The sequence below is a fragment of the Thermobia domestica genome, chromosome 9 (genome assembly GCF_964235325.1).
Source record: "Thermobia domestica chromosome 9, izTheDome1.hap1.1, whole genome shotgun sequence".
In the NCBI taxonomy this organism is placed as follows: domain Eukaryota; kingdom Metazoa; phylum Arthropoda; class Insecta; order Zygentoma; family Lepismatidae; genus Thermobia; species Thermobia domestica.
Genome location: NC_137462.1, coordinates 50,520,463 through 50,538,561, shown reverse-complemented (window position 1 = coordinate 50,538,561; position 18,099 = coordinate 50,520,463). Strand labels below are relative to the sequence as shown.

At 34.2% G+C, this 18,099-nt stretch overlaps 1 protein-coding gene across 1 annotated transcript; it reads right to left on the bottom strand.

Moving 5' to 3' along the window:
• Nucleotides 1-15,136: 15,136 nt before the first annotated feature.
• On the bottom strand, nt 15,137-16,930 carry LOC145660808 (uncharacterized). Its single transcript, XM_081726223.1, has 2 exons — nt 16,329-16,930; nt 15,137-15,941 (listed from the first exon to the last, which is right to left on the bottom strand). Exons 1-2 carry the CDS (start codon nt 16,928-16,930, stop codon nt 15,137-15,139), a joined length of 1,407 nt encoding a protein of 468 aa, XP_081582349.1.
• Nucleotides 16,931-18,099: the final 1,169 nt, after the last annotated feature.

The window sequence follows — 18,099 nt, the reverse complement described above, 5'->3', positions numbered from 1 at the left end:
TGAACCAGTTCTGAAGGAGGAAATTACACAAACATTGAACGAGTGAGTATGATTTACAGAAACACTCTAAATAAACATTTAAATGCCAAAAAGGTTTTTACTACTACAGAATTGGATTAATCATCCTCTCACCTCAACTGAAAATGTTTATTTTCCCCGACGTAAGTGTACAAATTATACGGACGAAATGTCTCAAAATCGTTCTTTTATGCGATTCTATATAGTGTATTAGCTTTTTGTTTGGTACAAATTATATTTTTGCATACTAACCTAGATGTCAATATTTTCCTTTAAAAATCGATATTATTCTTAAAAAATCATTACTGCTTGTTCTTTTGAAAGTTTCACGAATTAATTTTACCGTTCAATTATTGATTTATAACAGGCGTTCAAATTGATTATTGCAGTGATAGATGTTTACCATTCAATTATAAATGAGTTTAAGAAAGCAGATAAGAAGAATTAGAAAGTTATTTATGATAATGTTCAAGTCAACTTTAAAGTTATTATGTGTTATACTCAACATATTATTTTATAATTATTTTTAGAAATTCGGATACGGCTATTTCCATATTCAAGTTCTTATTTTAATTTACGGTGTTTGTGTTAATAATTTGTAATTAGATTTAGCAGATGAAATTAGAAAACACATTATATCTAAAAGAGTAATATTTTATTTGGTTTAAAATTCTTATAATTCATTTTTTAATTCGTATTATTATTTTATGTTCTATTATGGTTATTATGTACTTTTTAACTTATCACAATCATCGATAATGACTAGAAGATATAATTACCAAAGTGAAAGGTAAATTATTATACTTGCAATAGAGTAAAGCACGACTATATTAATATTCTCAAATCATGTTCGCCGTAACCAAGGGCGCCGATGTTGTGGTTTCTAAGGGGGCAAGTATAAGCGACGTTTCGAAAATAGTTTCAAATTTTGCTGTACCTAATGTAAAAATTCTATTGGATTTTCGATATTCTGAACAAGAATTTCCTCTAGGGGGGAGAGCGCCCCACCTGGCCCCCTGATGGGCGCCCTTGGCCGTAACTTAATCTTTGTGATCAGGACATCAATCGGATATTCTGAAATGTTTGGGATTGTTCAAATGTACATCATTGTTGTAATGTAGATAGATATGTTAAACGAAGGTAGGAAATAATTATTCAGTGCTCTTTAATCTATTAATTTGTTACCCTTTTGCATATATATATATATATATATATATATATATATATATATATATATATATATATATATGTGTGTGTGTGTGTGTGTGTGTGTGTGGTGTGTTATTATGTAATACTATTAAATCACAGTTTCAATCTGATTGTACAAATAGGATGGACCATCAGTGCCAAACATTAGATATATATACCCGAGTCCAAACCAAATTATTCGTGATTAGGTACACCTTGGTATTCATGCTTTTGGAAGATTTTACAAGCATCATAGTGAAGGATACTACGACAGTGCTTTAAAATTCAAGGAAAGCATTTGAATATGGAAATGAAACTGAATTAGAAGTTTGCACTTTTCGTATTAAATCATTAAATAATTGCTCTTCAGGTTCATGTAGTGTTCCTTATTGATACTTGGTTCAAACATATAGAAAAATATATAAAATAGCTTATTTTTTTTATTTCGAATTGACCCAGTAGACAACAATATGAACGTATAGAATTAGAGAAAATCTTTCGTTTTTAAGTCTTTAGGTAAGAGAACAGAAACACTGCATCTAAACCAGATATGAGCAGAACGTACTCAGACGCCGCGCCAGTCAAAAATTCTAACCCACTATTTTTGAAATATTACTACAAATAGTAAAACATACATGCCGTATGAATGCTTATGAAAATTACAATTCTTAAGTGATACAAAACTTATGGCAGGCACACTACATGCATATATATATATATATATATATATATATATATATATATATATATATATATTTGCTTCCACATTCGGATTACAATTAATGAACGCCATGCGATAGTTGTAGCCTATTACCATAAGCGTATGAGATCCTACGCACAACTAAAATCACATGATTAAAATTATAGTGAATAAAAAATAAAACTATGAAAAATAGTAAGTGTCCCGTTTCAGCTCACAGAAGTATCTATGATTATTAGATGTTTGTACGAAACTCTAACTGGTTTTGGGCTCCTCTGTGGCTAAGCGGTTAGCGTATGCGCCTGCGGAGCGTATGCTGAGCTCATGTGGTTCGGATTCCACGTTAATCAGTAGGTCCACGCCGCACATAGCCTCGCTGCTGAACGGGATGTTAAACTCAACTCAACCCTTCCTGGATTTTGTCTCTCAACACGAATATCTTTAAACTTTAGCCATATATCTTTATTACCAGTGTTTCTGTTAAGAAGGCAGAATTTAAGTTCTTTTCTACTAAGAAAGTTGTTATGTTGAAATAAACCTACTACATATACATTTCGCTTTTGCGATCCCAAGGCACTTCATTGTTTGTATGATCTGTCAGGAAAGTAAATGTACACCTATTTTTCGAGTCTGGCATTCCTGCGCTCCATCCGTGGAGAGTATGAGAATTAAATCAATCAAATGTTTACTGAGGGGCAAAAAGAAAAGCTTAATCTGAATAAGACATTGCAGAGGGACACAAGCCGTGAATACGAATAGTGCATAGTGTAAATAAAGGACGACACCGAAAGAGAAAGCCAGAAACTGCTGTTAAACTTACAAAAAAAGAGTAAAAATTGTCGAAGTGGGAACATAAAACACAAATACAACAAATACGCCGACAACTACACGATCACCATGCCATGATCTTGGTGTAGTGGTTAAGGTGCTGGCTTACAAATGCAAAGGACGCAAGTTCGAATCCTCGGCAAGGACATTTTAAAAATTTTTGTTAATAATGCATACAACTCATGAGAGATGGTAAAAGAAGTCGTATTTAGTTTTTCGTAGCAATTATTATTGCTAATGTTTAGTACTGATAATACTTTTTGTCTTTGCGTATTGCTTTTGTTCTTGTCTTCATTTCGAAAGAGAAGAATATCCGAACAAATGCCACCAAAATTCCTCTTATTTTGAATGTAAACTCCATTTGCAATTAGTAAAGAATAAAAATTGAACGTTCCGAAGAAGCTGCAAAAAGTAAAAGGAAAAACATGGAAGTCGACCATACTCATGGTTACTAAAAATACAATTTCTACATGCCTTACACTTCCCGACCACGTTTCTACGTTAGCAAGTAAGAGGCTTGTGTTTAGGTTAGGCTGGTGAATACGTTTTGCAAAGGGGCCCGGTTTAGCTCTGACGCACCACAGGTGCGAGAAGGGAGAAAAAAACTTTTCTCTCTCTCCCTCTGTGTGTCTATTTATCTATCTATTTGTATATATATAACGCTATTTGTGAATGCCATAACCACCCTAATTTTCAGCGGATTGAGACGAAACTTGGCGCAAACATTAATTGTTAAAATATCTTGATGAGTTCGTTAACCAGAATAATCAGATGAAAATGTTCAAAATGGTGGCCCTTCAAACTCTTAAAAAGTTCCAAGGGAACCAAATTTCGCCCATAAATAGGTATTCAGAAAGTTTGAATAAATTTTCCTTTTTTACTGAAATATTTGTGTGCAGAAACTTATTGAAATATTGGACCCGATTAATCGCCTAAAGAAGGTTCACGCCCTTTCGCTACGGTCAGTTTTTTTTTTTTTTTGAAGGAGGGGGTTATTTTCTTATCGGAACAAGATGATTGTTAGTGATGATATGAAATTACATATTGAAAGTGAAGTAACTTGTGTAACGTGTTATTTGAAAGAATAATATAATAAATGTGCATTCCTCTAACACAGAGAACTGTAAATCATGTATTTCGAGTTCGGGAGCCTGAATGGCGAGGAGTGTTATTTGATTTGCTTTTTACTAACACATTGCATTGCAAATAAAGGTAGGCAACATTAGTGGTAAGTAAAATAATAATAATAATAATAATAATAATAATAATAATAATAATAATAATAATAATAATAATAATAATAATATTAATAATAGGTGTTGTTTGTGGCAAGGTAATATCTTAATCAATTCTTCTTCAAACGTAATGATTGCAACGCCATATCTCCCTTACAAACAAAATATTAGCAATTTATATCGAGATAACGAGAAACTGTAGAGCGATGGGAGCAACGTTGGACAGTATGCACTCATAGTACTCAGAAAAGTAAGCGATTTCAATGCAAAAGGAACGAAGAGTCATTGTCATGGGTACTCATGGGGCCACGGCAGAGCCCTCTTTAGGCAAAATGTCGATAGCTTATATCGAGAAAACAGGAGGTGATAGTGGGATAGGACCAACGTTGGACACCGTGGACCCATAAGGCGGATCGAAAAAATTAGGGGGCGGGTGCCAGCCAGCCTTACTTATTTCCACATAATAATATAAAATTATATTGTCGAAATAGACACACGAGTTAGCTAGTAATATTTCATATTATTATTATTATTATTATTATTATTATTATTATTATTATTATTATTATTATTATTATTATTATTATTATTATTATTATTATTATTATTATATTATTATTATTATTATTGTGTTATTATTATTATTATTATTATTATTATTATTATTATTATTATTATCATCTACAGCGTCTTTTCATTCCGTGAGCATGTTTGACATGAAACCAAAGAGAAAATCCATCCTGTAGCGAAAAGAAACAATACTTTCTCTCAAATGGATACAATTTCAAGCCGAGATTGATTTGAACTCGCATGGACGGCGCGAAAAGTCAGTGCTTTGTCCACTATTTTTTTAACTGACTCACCGAACGCGTTTCAGTAACTTACTTATTGCTAATTTTACTTGCTTCACTCGTTTAACTTGCTTTTTCTAATAACTTATAACGAGAGGGACACGAACAAAGAAACATCGAGAACAGTTAAAAATGATAGATGCTCTCCCGCCGAGAATCGAACCCGAGACTCCATACACCCAAGGCTCACGTGCTAGCCTCTAGACCAGCGGCGATGGCAACGCTCACTTCCTGTGTCGTTAGGTATTACGACCACTGTATTGCCAGCTATCACTTCTGTGGGTTGTATACTATGATGACATGTTTCTTCTTTGCTGGAAGAGTAAAACCTACATTATATGTAATACATGAGGTATTTAGACCTACATGCTCTTCATATAATGAAATAAAAGGGTCATGGTGTCGGATTTTAATACATGACGTATTGCAGGATACAACATGCTTTGCATTACTTGTTTGCTTGTAGACAGCTACTAGCTTAGTGTTCTGAAAGGTTGTGTATAAACTAGGGATAGCTCGTTCCGGAATTATTAGTTTTCGGACTCCCTAAAGTAAAGCCGGACAAATTCCGGAATGCGGAAAATTCCGATTTTGGAATAATTTAGGAATTCGGAAAAATCCGGAATTTAGAAATTTCTGATTTCGTTAACATTCCGGAATTCGGAAAATCCGGATTTTTTCGAAAGTCGGAGTTTTTCTCAATTCCGGAATTTTCTAAATTCCGGATTCTTTCCGAGTTCCGAAATCCTTCTGAATTCCGGAGTATAACTGAATTCCATAATTTTGCGAAATCCGGAAAGTGAAAGTTCCGCTTCCGAAAAATGAATTTATTTTGGTTAATATGATTCGTGGCGGAAATAAGTCTTTGACCAGGTAATGGCGACTGCTTTGAAAGAAATGGGGAGTATGAGAATTCAATCTGTCATATTTGTAGTTTCGTGTGGAGAAAGAACGAACTTGTGAACCAGTGGTTTAAGAAAAACTCGAGTTATTAATATAAACTTTGCCGACTTCATAAAAGAAATACGAAAGACATTTTGAATCGAAAAATATAACATACAAGTTTGCAAGCGGAGACAAAGAAACCTAACGTAACCAGACTAAAGACGGATCATTTACCGCGTAGCGATCGCGGTTCAGTGGTCAAGGTGCTTCTGCGAATGCACGTTGCAATTTTGTTTTTTCTTACTTTAGAATTTTTGATGGCGATTGATTAGCGATAACATACGTTTTATTATATTCAGATATTTGAATACTCGGATGTTTCAATACTTGAACTATCAAATCTTCAGGAATAATAATAGTAATAATAATAACTATTATTATCTCGTAGAAGATTAAAAGCTAGAAACTTGACATTTGGAAATAATATTTCGGTTTGGTTTAATGTTGCTCACGAGAAGAGGAGTTTCTCATCTCGTTTCTAAAACAAATAAAATAACATGAGAATTAACATTTTATATTCGAGACCGGTCAGGGCTATATCAAAATTTTGTATTTTGTATTTTACATTGTATTTTATTTCAGAGCTCATTGAATTATGCTCTGTGTAGGTATTTTTGTAGCAAAGCTTTTATATTTTCCTCTGCATATTCTAAAAATTAGTTTATTATATGCCTTACTGTCGCGTGATATTCAGTTATATTTATTACAGTTATTTTTCTCAAAACATACTTTCTACATGAAACTTCAATGAAAGGTTCTAGTTTAAAATGTTGGTAGTTGCAGAGGTGTGTCTTGAAGGTACGGAACCCTTTCCCCGAAATCTCTACTTTTAAGTAAGTTTTGCCAAATTTCAGGGCAAGTTTAAAACTACTACTATTATTATTATTATTATTATTATTATTATTATTATTATTATTATTATTATTATTATTATTATTATTATTATTATTATTATTATTATTATATCAACTCCATGTATAATCTTTAAAAGATATACGGTTTGTATCTGAATAATAAAAGCTAATTGACTGTCAATCTCGGTCGTCTGGAAGTCTTCAGGAGGCAAGGACATCGGTCACGTTCTGGGTTTGAGTTCCGAAGGGGCAAGTATTCGGGCTCGAGCAAAAAATTGTTAAAAGTTATAGGCTTCATCCAAACATATTCAAAACAGCTGGGACCGGGTTTGGGCTTCTCAACGGCTCGAGCGGCTCGGCTTACAGCTCATTCAATATCGAACAGAATCGAGAAGTGAACCGAGCCAACAGCTCACCACACCGAGCCGATTTGAGCCATCGGCTTAGTTGAGCTGAGTCGAAACGTGCTGATGAACTAGTTTCAACTTAGCTGGCTCGAACCGGTTCACATGAGCCGAGTAGGTGACCCATCCCAACCGAGAAAGCTCGAGCAATCGGCTCAATTGAGCTGAGTCGATAGCTTGTTCCAACTAAGCCGGCTCGGGTCATCGGCTCATCCCAACCGAGCCGACTCGAGCTGTTCGCTGAGTTGATACGAGCCGAGCCGGTTGATATCACTACCCGAGTTGGTCTTCTGCTTGGGCTCAAGAATTCGACCGTGCAGAACTCAGCCTTGATTTTAAGAACTACAGTATATTCTTATATTGGTGATTACGACATTTGACGCTGTCTCGTAATAATAATAATAATATACTCTTGTCTTCTCGTTATCTAGACGAGACGAGATACACTAAAATTGCCCCACGAGATGCACTAAAATTACGAGATGAGACGCACCTCTGTCGTGAGCAACACTAAAAGTATTCCACATTACTGCTTACATTTCTCATGGCTTTTGCTTTCCAGTCTGATCAGGCCAATATTTCAAAACGAGTTAAAACGAGCTGAACGAGCGAGCGAGCCATTATCAAACTCGACTCAACTCGAAACTCGACCTCGAAAACAGCGACTTAGCTCGGAACTCAATTCAAGAAAATTACCTTTGACTCGACTCAAATTGTACTCGAGTTGAATTAAATTTTGGCTCGACTTGTGCTCATCCCTATTCGTGTTTGTATTTTATGTTTCCACTTCAACAATGTCTACTCTTTTTTCTCCTTTTACCTGCTGTTTCTGGATTTCTCTTTCGGTGTCGTCCTTTATTTACACCGTGCACTATTCTTATTCCCAGCTTGTTACCCGCTTCAATGTCTTATTCAGTTTAGGCTTTTCTCCTTACATTGACTTCACATGTGATTGATTTAATTCTCAGTTTCCGCGCACGACCGATGAAAATGTTTTATTATTATTATTATTATTATTATTATTATTATTATACTATTGAACTTGCACGGCGAAATTACTGTATAATACGATATCATTTCTGTAATTTTACTCCATTGTATGTTATTTAGTTTATTAATGGGCACTAAATTGTCTCCAGATCAACGAATAAATTAACTACGGTATGCACTTTGGTGGAAATATCATTACAATAAGATTATTGGTTCGTTCCAAACATGTTCATGTAATGATATTTCCACCAAAGTGCATGCCGTAGTTAATTTGTTCGTTGATCTGGAGACAATTTAGTGCCCATTAATAAATTAAATACCATACAATGGAATAAAATTACTGAAATGATATCGTATTATACAGTAATTTCGCCGTGCAAGTTCAATAGTATAATAATAATAATAATAATAATAATAAAACATTTTCATCGGTCGTGCGCGGAAAGTGAGAATTAAATCAATCACATGTGAAGTCAATATAAGGAGAAAAGCCTAAACTGAATAAGACATTGAAGCGGGTCACAAGCTGGGAATAAGAATAGTGCATGGTGTTAATAAAGGACGACACCGACAGAGAAATCCAGAAACAATAGGTAAACAAAGAAACAAAAAGAGTAGAAATTGTTGAAGTGGAAACAAAATACAAATACGAATAGGGATGAGCAGGAGTCGAGCCAAAATTCGACTCGACTCCAGTTCAATCCGATTCGAGTCAAAGGTATTTTTCTTGAGTTGAGTTCCAAGCCAAGTCGCTGTTTTCGAGGTCGAGTTTCGAGTTGAGTCGAGTTTTATAATGGCTCGCTTGCTCGTTCAGCTCGTTTTAACTCGTTTTGAAATATTGGCCTGATCAGACTGGAAAGCAAAAGCCATGAGAAATGTAGGCAGTAATGTGGGATACTTTTAGTGTTGCTCACGTCAAGGGTGCGTCTCCTCTCGTAATTTTGGTGCATCTCGTGGGGCAATTTTAGTGTATCTCGTCTCGTCTAGATAACGAGTAGACAAGAGTTTTTTTATTATTATTACGAGACAGCCTCAAATGTAATCACCAATATAAGTATATACTGTAGTTCATAAAATTAAGGCTGAGACCTGTACGATCGAATTCTTGAGCCCAAGCAGAAGACCAACTCGGGTAGTGATATCAACCGGCTCGGCTCGTATCAACTGAGCGAAGTTGTTGTATTACTATTAACAACCTTCCACCGTCGTGCCTATATAGCATGGGGATGAAATGTAAAATGACGGTCGAAGATTGCTGCTACTCACCATCTAGAATGAGTAGGTACAGGATGACGTAAAGAAACCACATTAATTGACTTTGAACTAAAACTTTGTATTTTCATTAAAGCTTGTGTACTATTGTGATTGATCGTCGACTGAATATAAACGCAAGATCACATATCTTTAAGCAGCTAGGAAGTTAACCACGATGAACTCAAACATAGCTGAGATACACGTACCTTTATATAACTGATGACTGGAACTGCTGTCGATGTTCTGGACGATCTTTATATTGCTGCCAATAGTCTACAATGGTCGACTATTGTGTACCATTATCCACTATAATGGTCTGCTGAACTATTAGATCTCCTGATCTAATACTGGACTTCGAATCACAGATAAGTAACTACTGTGACATGAGTAACTATGTGAATACTCGATGTACGATGATCTCTTAGACTGAACTCTGAGACAAATGCTCTAAGACTGGTCTCCTGAGACTGATCCCCTGAGACTGATCCCAATCTCTAAAAACTATAAGATTTTATACGAATATTCCAGACATCTTGGAATCCATTGTCGTCGACTTTCTGTATATCTCAGCTATTGGTAAAACGTTGGTTTCACCCGAATTACATCGTGATCAAATTCTCAGACTTACAAATTTCTGCGAACTCAACGATTATATCACAGTCAAAGTGTGTCAATGTTACAATGTGACAATCTGATGACAATTCAAAAACATTACAAATACAAATTACAATATCTTACGAATTGACGACCAAGCGTCTAGCCGTAGAACATTCATTACATACACACAACATTGATGTCAACACATAAACACACACACGTGTTTACGTTACATGATAACACTTAGTTTCTTAACATTCAATTTATTAAATATACTTTCCTTTACCAAAATAATCTCTTTTTGAATAAAATCAATGACATGCCTCAACATGCCCCTCCTTCAAAATGAGAGAACTCCGTTCTCGACTCAATTTCTTCCCTGAAATTGACCGAAAACTAATTACATATATTACATAAAATAATCATATATATTCAACCATCACCCTGTATATATCTTTATATTCATTTTTCACATTCGAAAGAAATCATCAAAACATTATTTATTTACAATCATTGTTTCCTTTTTTTTTAAAAAAAAATACTTGTCAAGAGTCCTCATAAAAATATGAGCTCCTGCCATCTATTGAGTTACATATATAACTACTTGAAGTTGTGTTGCATTTCCTGTGCTCGGAACTGCTCATATATATATTTTTCCGTTCTCGTTCTTGAAAAGTTTCCACTGAATTCAGTCACAAAGTTCAACTCAGTGTTTATTGTCTCCGCATAGTTTCCACTAATACCAGTGACCATATCACTGATGCTTTCCATAAATATAATGCACTTCATTATACACTAGATATGTTGATATAAACCACTAATACACTAATGAACAACGTCTCTTGTCGCTGCATGATTTTAGAACACAAAAATAAAATTTGAAAATATTATTCACTTCACTTATGGTAAGTTTGCTATCTATAGAGTTAGCAACTCTTGATGCACTTCCTTCCGCAAAATGTTAAGTCAGCAACGTTTTTGACACTGATCTTGAAACCTCCACGTCTCATCCTGTTTGTCGCGTTGCTTGGATGGTTAAAGTTAACTTTAAATACGTGCTCCGCACTGTTCGTGAAAATTTCGGCAAAATGTTCACAGGACCACTACGTCGCACGGACGAATGTACAGTTTTTCGTGTTTCAAGTTTGTGACAAAATGTTTATCCGTTTTTTCTGCTTCAAAACCGGATAATTCGTGATTTGTGATACATCCCTCTTTGGTTTTGGTGCAGTGCATACCAACAATGTTCAAGTTACCTTGTGGTTCCTCTTTGTGCTTGAGATAGTGATCTGCATTTTGTTTTGTGCAAATAGTGTGCTTTTTAGTGTGGTTTTTATTTATCTTTGCATAGATTGGAAATAATCCGCAGTTTTCTACGTTACTAATATCGTCATATACCTTTTTATTCTCTACTCTTCCTTCCTGTTTTTTCTTTCTACTAAATCTACGTAATTTAATAATCAAATAAATGATAATTATAGACGTTGCTAGTACTAAGGTTGTTAACGATGTTAAAGCAATAGCTAGTACGGTAAACTTCTTTTCCATAATACCTGTAAATATAGATAATCTAAGTGTGAAATCGCGTTCTTATTTTCCTTACAACTAAAATAACTCTATCGCGGTCTATGACTCTCTTCTGAATAATATATTCATACTTTTAGCATAGGCCTAATGTTAATGTTCATTAATCGTTCATTATTCTCTATAAAATGCATAATCGATGCATATTCTAAATAATGACTAGTGTTCTAATCACTATGTAACCTATTCGGATACAAAAATGCCATCCTTGTTACATTTTCATTCGTTTGACGCTGTTATTGTCTTTTTTTTTTTAAAGTCGTAAAATCCTACATTTTCGTGCATATTTCAGCTTTTAAATACACTTTATTACTAGTTTTAACGTTGTTTGTAGGTACAGTTATCTTTATTGATGTTTAATCTATCTTATTTTAACATTCCAACACTCTCTGTACTTAGAAATCATTCATAAAGCATCAAAATCATTGTGAACACAAGTAACTAGTCACCAGTGGGCGGGACTTGTTGCTACGCTGGCGGCCATCTTCTCGTAAACCACGCCCCTTAGCAACCGCTCTTCGCTTGCATGAGCGCACGGAGCCATCGCCAGGATTCAGTCGTCTCGCAAGTAGTATCTTTTAGAAAACAGAAAACTACACAACTGAATCTACATGAATACTGAAGACATTCATGCACTGAATACAATAACTTATTATTATACAAATAATCTATACGCCAATTGATCATTTGATAATAATAATAAATCAATAATTCCTCTCTCATTTTAAAAAAAACGTGAATTTAGAAAATGAATTTTGATAAAAATAATGTGTTTTCATATAACTTAATGATGATTATAGATATGATGCATTATGATTGTATTCTATTTCCGACTATTTCTCATGTCTTATCTATGATTTTCGTACTTTTCTATTAAAACTATTTACTTCTTTTAACGACTTTTTCATACTTTTTCGTACTTTTAACGACTTATTATTGTAGATTTGTAAGCTTACTTGAATTAGTTTATAACACTAGCATCTACTTTATCTATGATTTGTCTATTTTTCTAACTTTAGTAATAGACAACTTTTCTATTTTTCTTCTTTTCGCTTTTGTTTTCTATAGCTTGAAGCTACTGATTTCACTAATATTCTGATGTTATTTAACTTAGCTATTATCTATTTACATGCTTTTATCTATGCTTATCTATGATGATCTATTATCTATGCTTATTTTCTATTGCTTCTTTTCAACCAAAACAAAGAGTTTTGCCGTATTAGTACTACGTAACCATTTTTTTCTCAACGATTTAATCGTTTTTCACCAACTCAACTAGACCAATCCTAGTTTTATCTAGGATGACATAACCAAAGGCTTTTCAACTCTCGACTACTTCCTGCTGTAGGTAAGTATGTCTACATATTACCAATTGTCTTAAATATTAATCCGATATTCCTTTTCAGATTTTTATTGCAACTTAGATTTAAAAAAAAAAACTCCATTCTTCTTCATATCCATAAATGTAAAAACTTTTTTTTTTCATAACCCAAGGCACATACGATATTGATTTACATACTACGTTTACTTTATTATTACTTTTTGATTATTATTATTATTATTATTATTATTATTATTATTATTATTATTATTATTATTCCTGATTTTGAATTTTATACTTCCGTATTGCTCTATAAAGCCTACAATACAGTACTAATAACAATATTGTTGTCAAAATTAATGATATTATTACTCCAAAAATTACATACATGATATAGTCTGTTTTTAAATGTAGTTCTGGGATCGAAGTATCGACTTTCAATTTTAACAATTTTTCAGTTAAACTATTTAGCTCTTGCGTATGCAAGGTGAAATTTATTTGTCTCTCAGTCCAATTACCGATCAATTTAATGTGTTTATTTTGAATCTGAATTATCCGTTTAGATGGAATGACCAGCTCTCCAATTATTATGTTATCAAATTTATCATAGTTTATGAAATTTGATTTAGCTTTGGTTTGATCAAGTTTTGTTGAAGTAACTTCTTGATGTACACCCACTTTTGTCATGTACGCTTCTTCAATAGAAGAATACATCACACCAGCGTGTGTATATCTGAATATCACATTCCCCAAAAATTTTTCCGAATTTTGCTGGCATCCTCCTAGAGATTTATTTAAAATAATATTATTCAAACATTTCGATTCATGGTCCATAGTTATGCTCTCACAAAAATATAGAAAACTTTTAAATTCGCATTTACTTTTATCCAATGAGTGAAATTTACCTTCAGCCAAATAGACTGCTTCCGGTAATTGATAAAATATTCTTGTGTTATTTATTAAGTAGCCCATTGATGTAACGTCATACATTATTGAAATGCTAGTATCATATATTATCGGAGTCTTTATTATTAAATCAACATTATTATCTTCGTAATGGTATTTTACTAGATATACGCTAGACATTTGGTAAAACATTCCAATGTCTGACCTATAAATAGTATTTTTCAAAACATCATGAAAATTAATTAACTTTTTAACATCAGCATTAGATAATATATGATATGTTAACTCATTATTTAAAATGCTATTTACTATTTTATTTACTCTCTCCTGTACAAGATGAACAAACAAGTTTGCCATTATCCTACGTTGGGATTGATGCAAATAACAGTATAGCTCCTGAATTTTATTTTTAAAATCTTGCAACACCTGTTGTACTTTTACGACTATCCCGTGGACTACTGTTATCTCATTATTAAATGATTCTTTTAGATTTTTAATTTCATTAGTTAATACATTCTCATGTTTACTTAACTTATCAATAGACTGAGACAATTGTTTATTATGGATTAAATTATATGTCGATAAACCAATGGACGACAATCCCAGTAACCACGAAAATATAAATCTTTTATTTCTGTGATTATTATTACATCTCGTTCTACCATTTTCATAAACAAAATGGCATGGCAATAAATTTACTATATTCTGTCTAAACTCTCTCACTTTTACTGCATAATCATTTAAAATCTCGTATGCGTCAGTACATTTGTCGTGTACTGGCACTGATTCTTGAAAATTTAAATGCATTTTAACGGTCGTAAACACCATGTTCGTCGCATGAACAGCATAAGCACTTTGTGTCAATGCTAGTCCAATATCTGATAACGTAATTTGTTGATGTTCTTCTTCAGCTACCCCAATACTAATCAATAGTACTAGACAAACGACAATCTTGACCATGATGATAACTGTAACAATTAAAACTTAGAATTACTATTCTGAATTTACTTATTTATTTTAATTATTTCTATATCTCTTATTTATTTAATACTTATGTTTTCATTTATTTAGTTTACTGTGTATGTGTACCTTGGATTATTTTACCAATTTAAATATATTTACTAGATATCTCTCTAATTTAAACAAAAACAAAAAAAAATTCTCTAATTTCCTAGTCACTTTACGCTCTGTAAACAATATACTTTTACCAGTTAAGGGATTTTAGATGGAAATCAACATTTACTTTGATTTCGGGACACGGACTTTTGTTGATAAACAGCGGTCCACCTCGCTGTTTCACTGACAAAATCATATTGTTTACAGATACCTAAAAAAAATATTAAACTTGTCTACTAAAAACTTATTCGTGTTTTCATAGTTGCAAAAACTTTTTTTTTTCTGTGATGTAGTCCTTTTGAAAAAACTTTTTGGTTTTTCCCACGCGTTGTTTTTTTTTTTTCATTAGACATCACTGTCTAAATCCGATTCTTCTTGTGGTCTATCCGAATCTTCCTCATTTGCACCTACAAATGGTTTCAAACGTCTTATGTCAACAGAATCTGTCTTCTCTTGTCCTTTCTTAGTCTCGTATCTCACTTTATATGAGTTATTATTCAACTTTTGCACTATTACTCCTCGAATGTTATACCGCTTTCCAAAACAAGCTGGAATGCCTGCTCTTGGCATCTCACGAATCCAAACTTTTTGTCCCACGTCGAAGTTTGGTTGAGAAAACTTCTTCTCAATTTGTTTCTTTTGAGATTTGAACCGCTTCTGCAAATTCTGATACGCGATCTTCCTGGCTTCCTTTACATTTCGTATTCGCTCTTCGTTTTCCACATACTCACAAGGTATGTCCAGATCCTGTTCCAAGAACGTTCTGGGTTCACGCCCTGTAAGCAAATAGTAAGGCGAGTGTTTTGTCCCGTCATGAATCTGTGTATTCATGGTAAACACAATTGAAGGTAAGATCTCGTCCCAGTTTGTAAACTCGCGGTCTATATAGTGCTTCATAATTTGTTGAATTGACCCGATGGCTCTCTCCGATGTTCCAATATTATAATGGGCATCTGTATTGGCAAAATTTAACCGCATACCAAACCGTTCAGCCATCTCTTCCATCACTCGGCTCCGGTGTGTGCTATGCCGGTCCATCGCAAGAATTTCAGGAATCCCATGTTTTGTAATTAATTCTTCAAAAATTGCTTCTGCTATAATTTCAGAAGTTATAGCAGGAACTGCTCTTGCAATTACGTATCGAGTAGCGCTGTCAACGAATACAATAACATATTTATTCCTGTGATTCTTCGATCTTTTAAACGGCCCAATCTCATCCATAGTTACATGCTGGAATGGCATATAACTTGGGTATGTTTGCGGATGCAGTGGTGTCCTACCAGCTTTACGTTTCTGGATTTGGCAACTGATGCACTGGCTGACCTTCTCTTGGAAAAATCTTTTCATGTTTGGAAAATAGATGGATTTCAATGCTCGATTATAACACTTCGTGTAGGAATAATGTCCTCCTCCGTATATCGAACAATGCAAGTTTTTGAAAACTTGTTCCCGCAAAGAAAAAGGAATGCATAATAGGAATTTCTTCCCATTAGCCATCTTTTGAGTTCTGAAAAGTTTTCCTTCCTTAATTTCATACCAGCGTGCCTGTTTTTCTGCTTTTTCATCTGCTTCTTCCGGATGTTCTGTAGCCTTCATTATTGAACCGAAGAAAGGGTCTTTCCGTTGCAACTCAGCCACATTCACATCTTCGTCGAACGTGATGTTGACTTCAAGGTCTTCCGTCTTGACTGCTAATGCATCTAGATCGATGTCTTCATCAGTTGGTTGGATGTTCGTGTTTCTTGATAATACATCGCTAGGATTTTTCTCTCCTGGACATTGTACTGGCGTGTACTGATACTGCGCCATCTCTAGACTATACCGTAACAGTTTCGGCGATAATTTTGGCGTTGTTTGAAGGTATTTGATACACCTGCAATCAGTGTATAGCTCAAATTCTTTATTGTACAAATAATAATTAAATGCTTTGAAAGCACTAACCACGGCCAAAATTTCTAGTTCCACTATATGTCTTCGTGTTTCGTTTGGTCTCAATACTCTGCTATAATACGCTATAGGTGTCCACTCTCCATTCAATTGTTTCTGCATTAGTACAGCCCCTATTGATTTTGTAGATGCATCCGTATACACTCTAGTTTCCAGCTTTTCACAGAAAGGTGCCAATAAAGGTGCACTCATCAACGCTTCTTTTAGTTTTTCAAAACTAAGTTGGTGTTCTTCCGTCCACACAAATTTATGGTTTTTTCTTAATAATTGTTGGAAATTAGATATCATTTCCGCGTAGTTTTTACAAAACTTCCTCACATAATTAGTCAACGCAAGGAATGATTTCAACTCTTTCGCGCTTGTAGGTGGCTTACAAGCTTTTATTGCTTGAATCACTTTAGGACTGATTTCGTAACCAGCTTCGCTCACGATGTGACCCAAAGCCATTACTTTCTCTTCCATGAAGTGACATTTCTCTACTGATAACTTTAAACCATATTTCCTTAACCTTTGAAAAACTGAGTGTAACACAGATACCATTTTCTCCTGATTGTTTACATATAAAAATATATCATCCATGTAAAATGACACCGCCTCCGGATGAACGTTAGCTAATGTCATTGCCATGATTTTTGTATATATAGCGGGAGATTGGATGTATCCCATCGGTAATTTCGAGTATTGATACGCTCCTACGCCTGGAATATTGAATGCTGTATACTTCCTAGAATCCTTAGAAATTGATACCGTATGATAGGCACTCTTAATGTCCAACACACTAAAAAATTTGTGACCACCCATACTTGTAAGAATTTGATGGATAGGCGGCAACGCCACGGAATGGAACCGTACGTGCCGATTCAGCAATCTACAATCCAAGCAGGCCCTGATCGATCCGTGTGGCTTCTTTACGAACAACATCGGTGAGTTATACGAGCTATTACTTTCCTCGATGATATTTTGTTCGAGTAAAATGTTTATCTGTTCTTTAACTTTGTCTTTCATAGCTATAGGTATTGGATACTGTTGACGTCGAAACGGAACTTCCGTTTCCAACTCTATCTTATGTTCTACTCCCTTGACTCTTCCTAATTTATTTCTCGCCACGCAAAAACATCTGCGTAATCGTAGCACAATTTCTCTAATTTCTTTTTGATTTCTGGTTTGGTATTATTGCCAAATTTTAACCGTGATTTATCGTAGTTTTTTCTCGCCTCTAACACTTCTTCAATTTCATCCTCTGATAATCCTTCTTTTCTTAATTCCGATTCATTCATGCATGCTTCTGCATCTCCAATTTTTAAATTTTTCGTCAACATGATCGTCTTATTTGACGGATTGATTACTTCTAAACACTTACT

Excerpts from the sequence above, each read along its gene's own strand:
- LOC145660808 (XM_081726223.1), bottom strand. The coding sequence starts at position 16,930 with ATGAGTGCACCTTTATTGGCACCTTTCTGTGAAAAGCTGGAAACTAGA. Across the intron at positions 15,942-16,328 it reads GCAGAAAAACAGGCACGCTG|CGCTACTCGATACGTAATTG; the intron begins GTATGAAATTAA and ends ATTCGTTGACAG.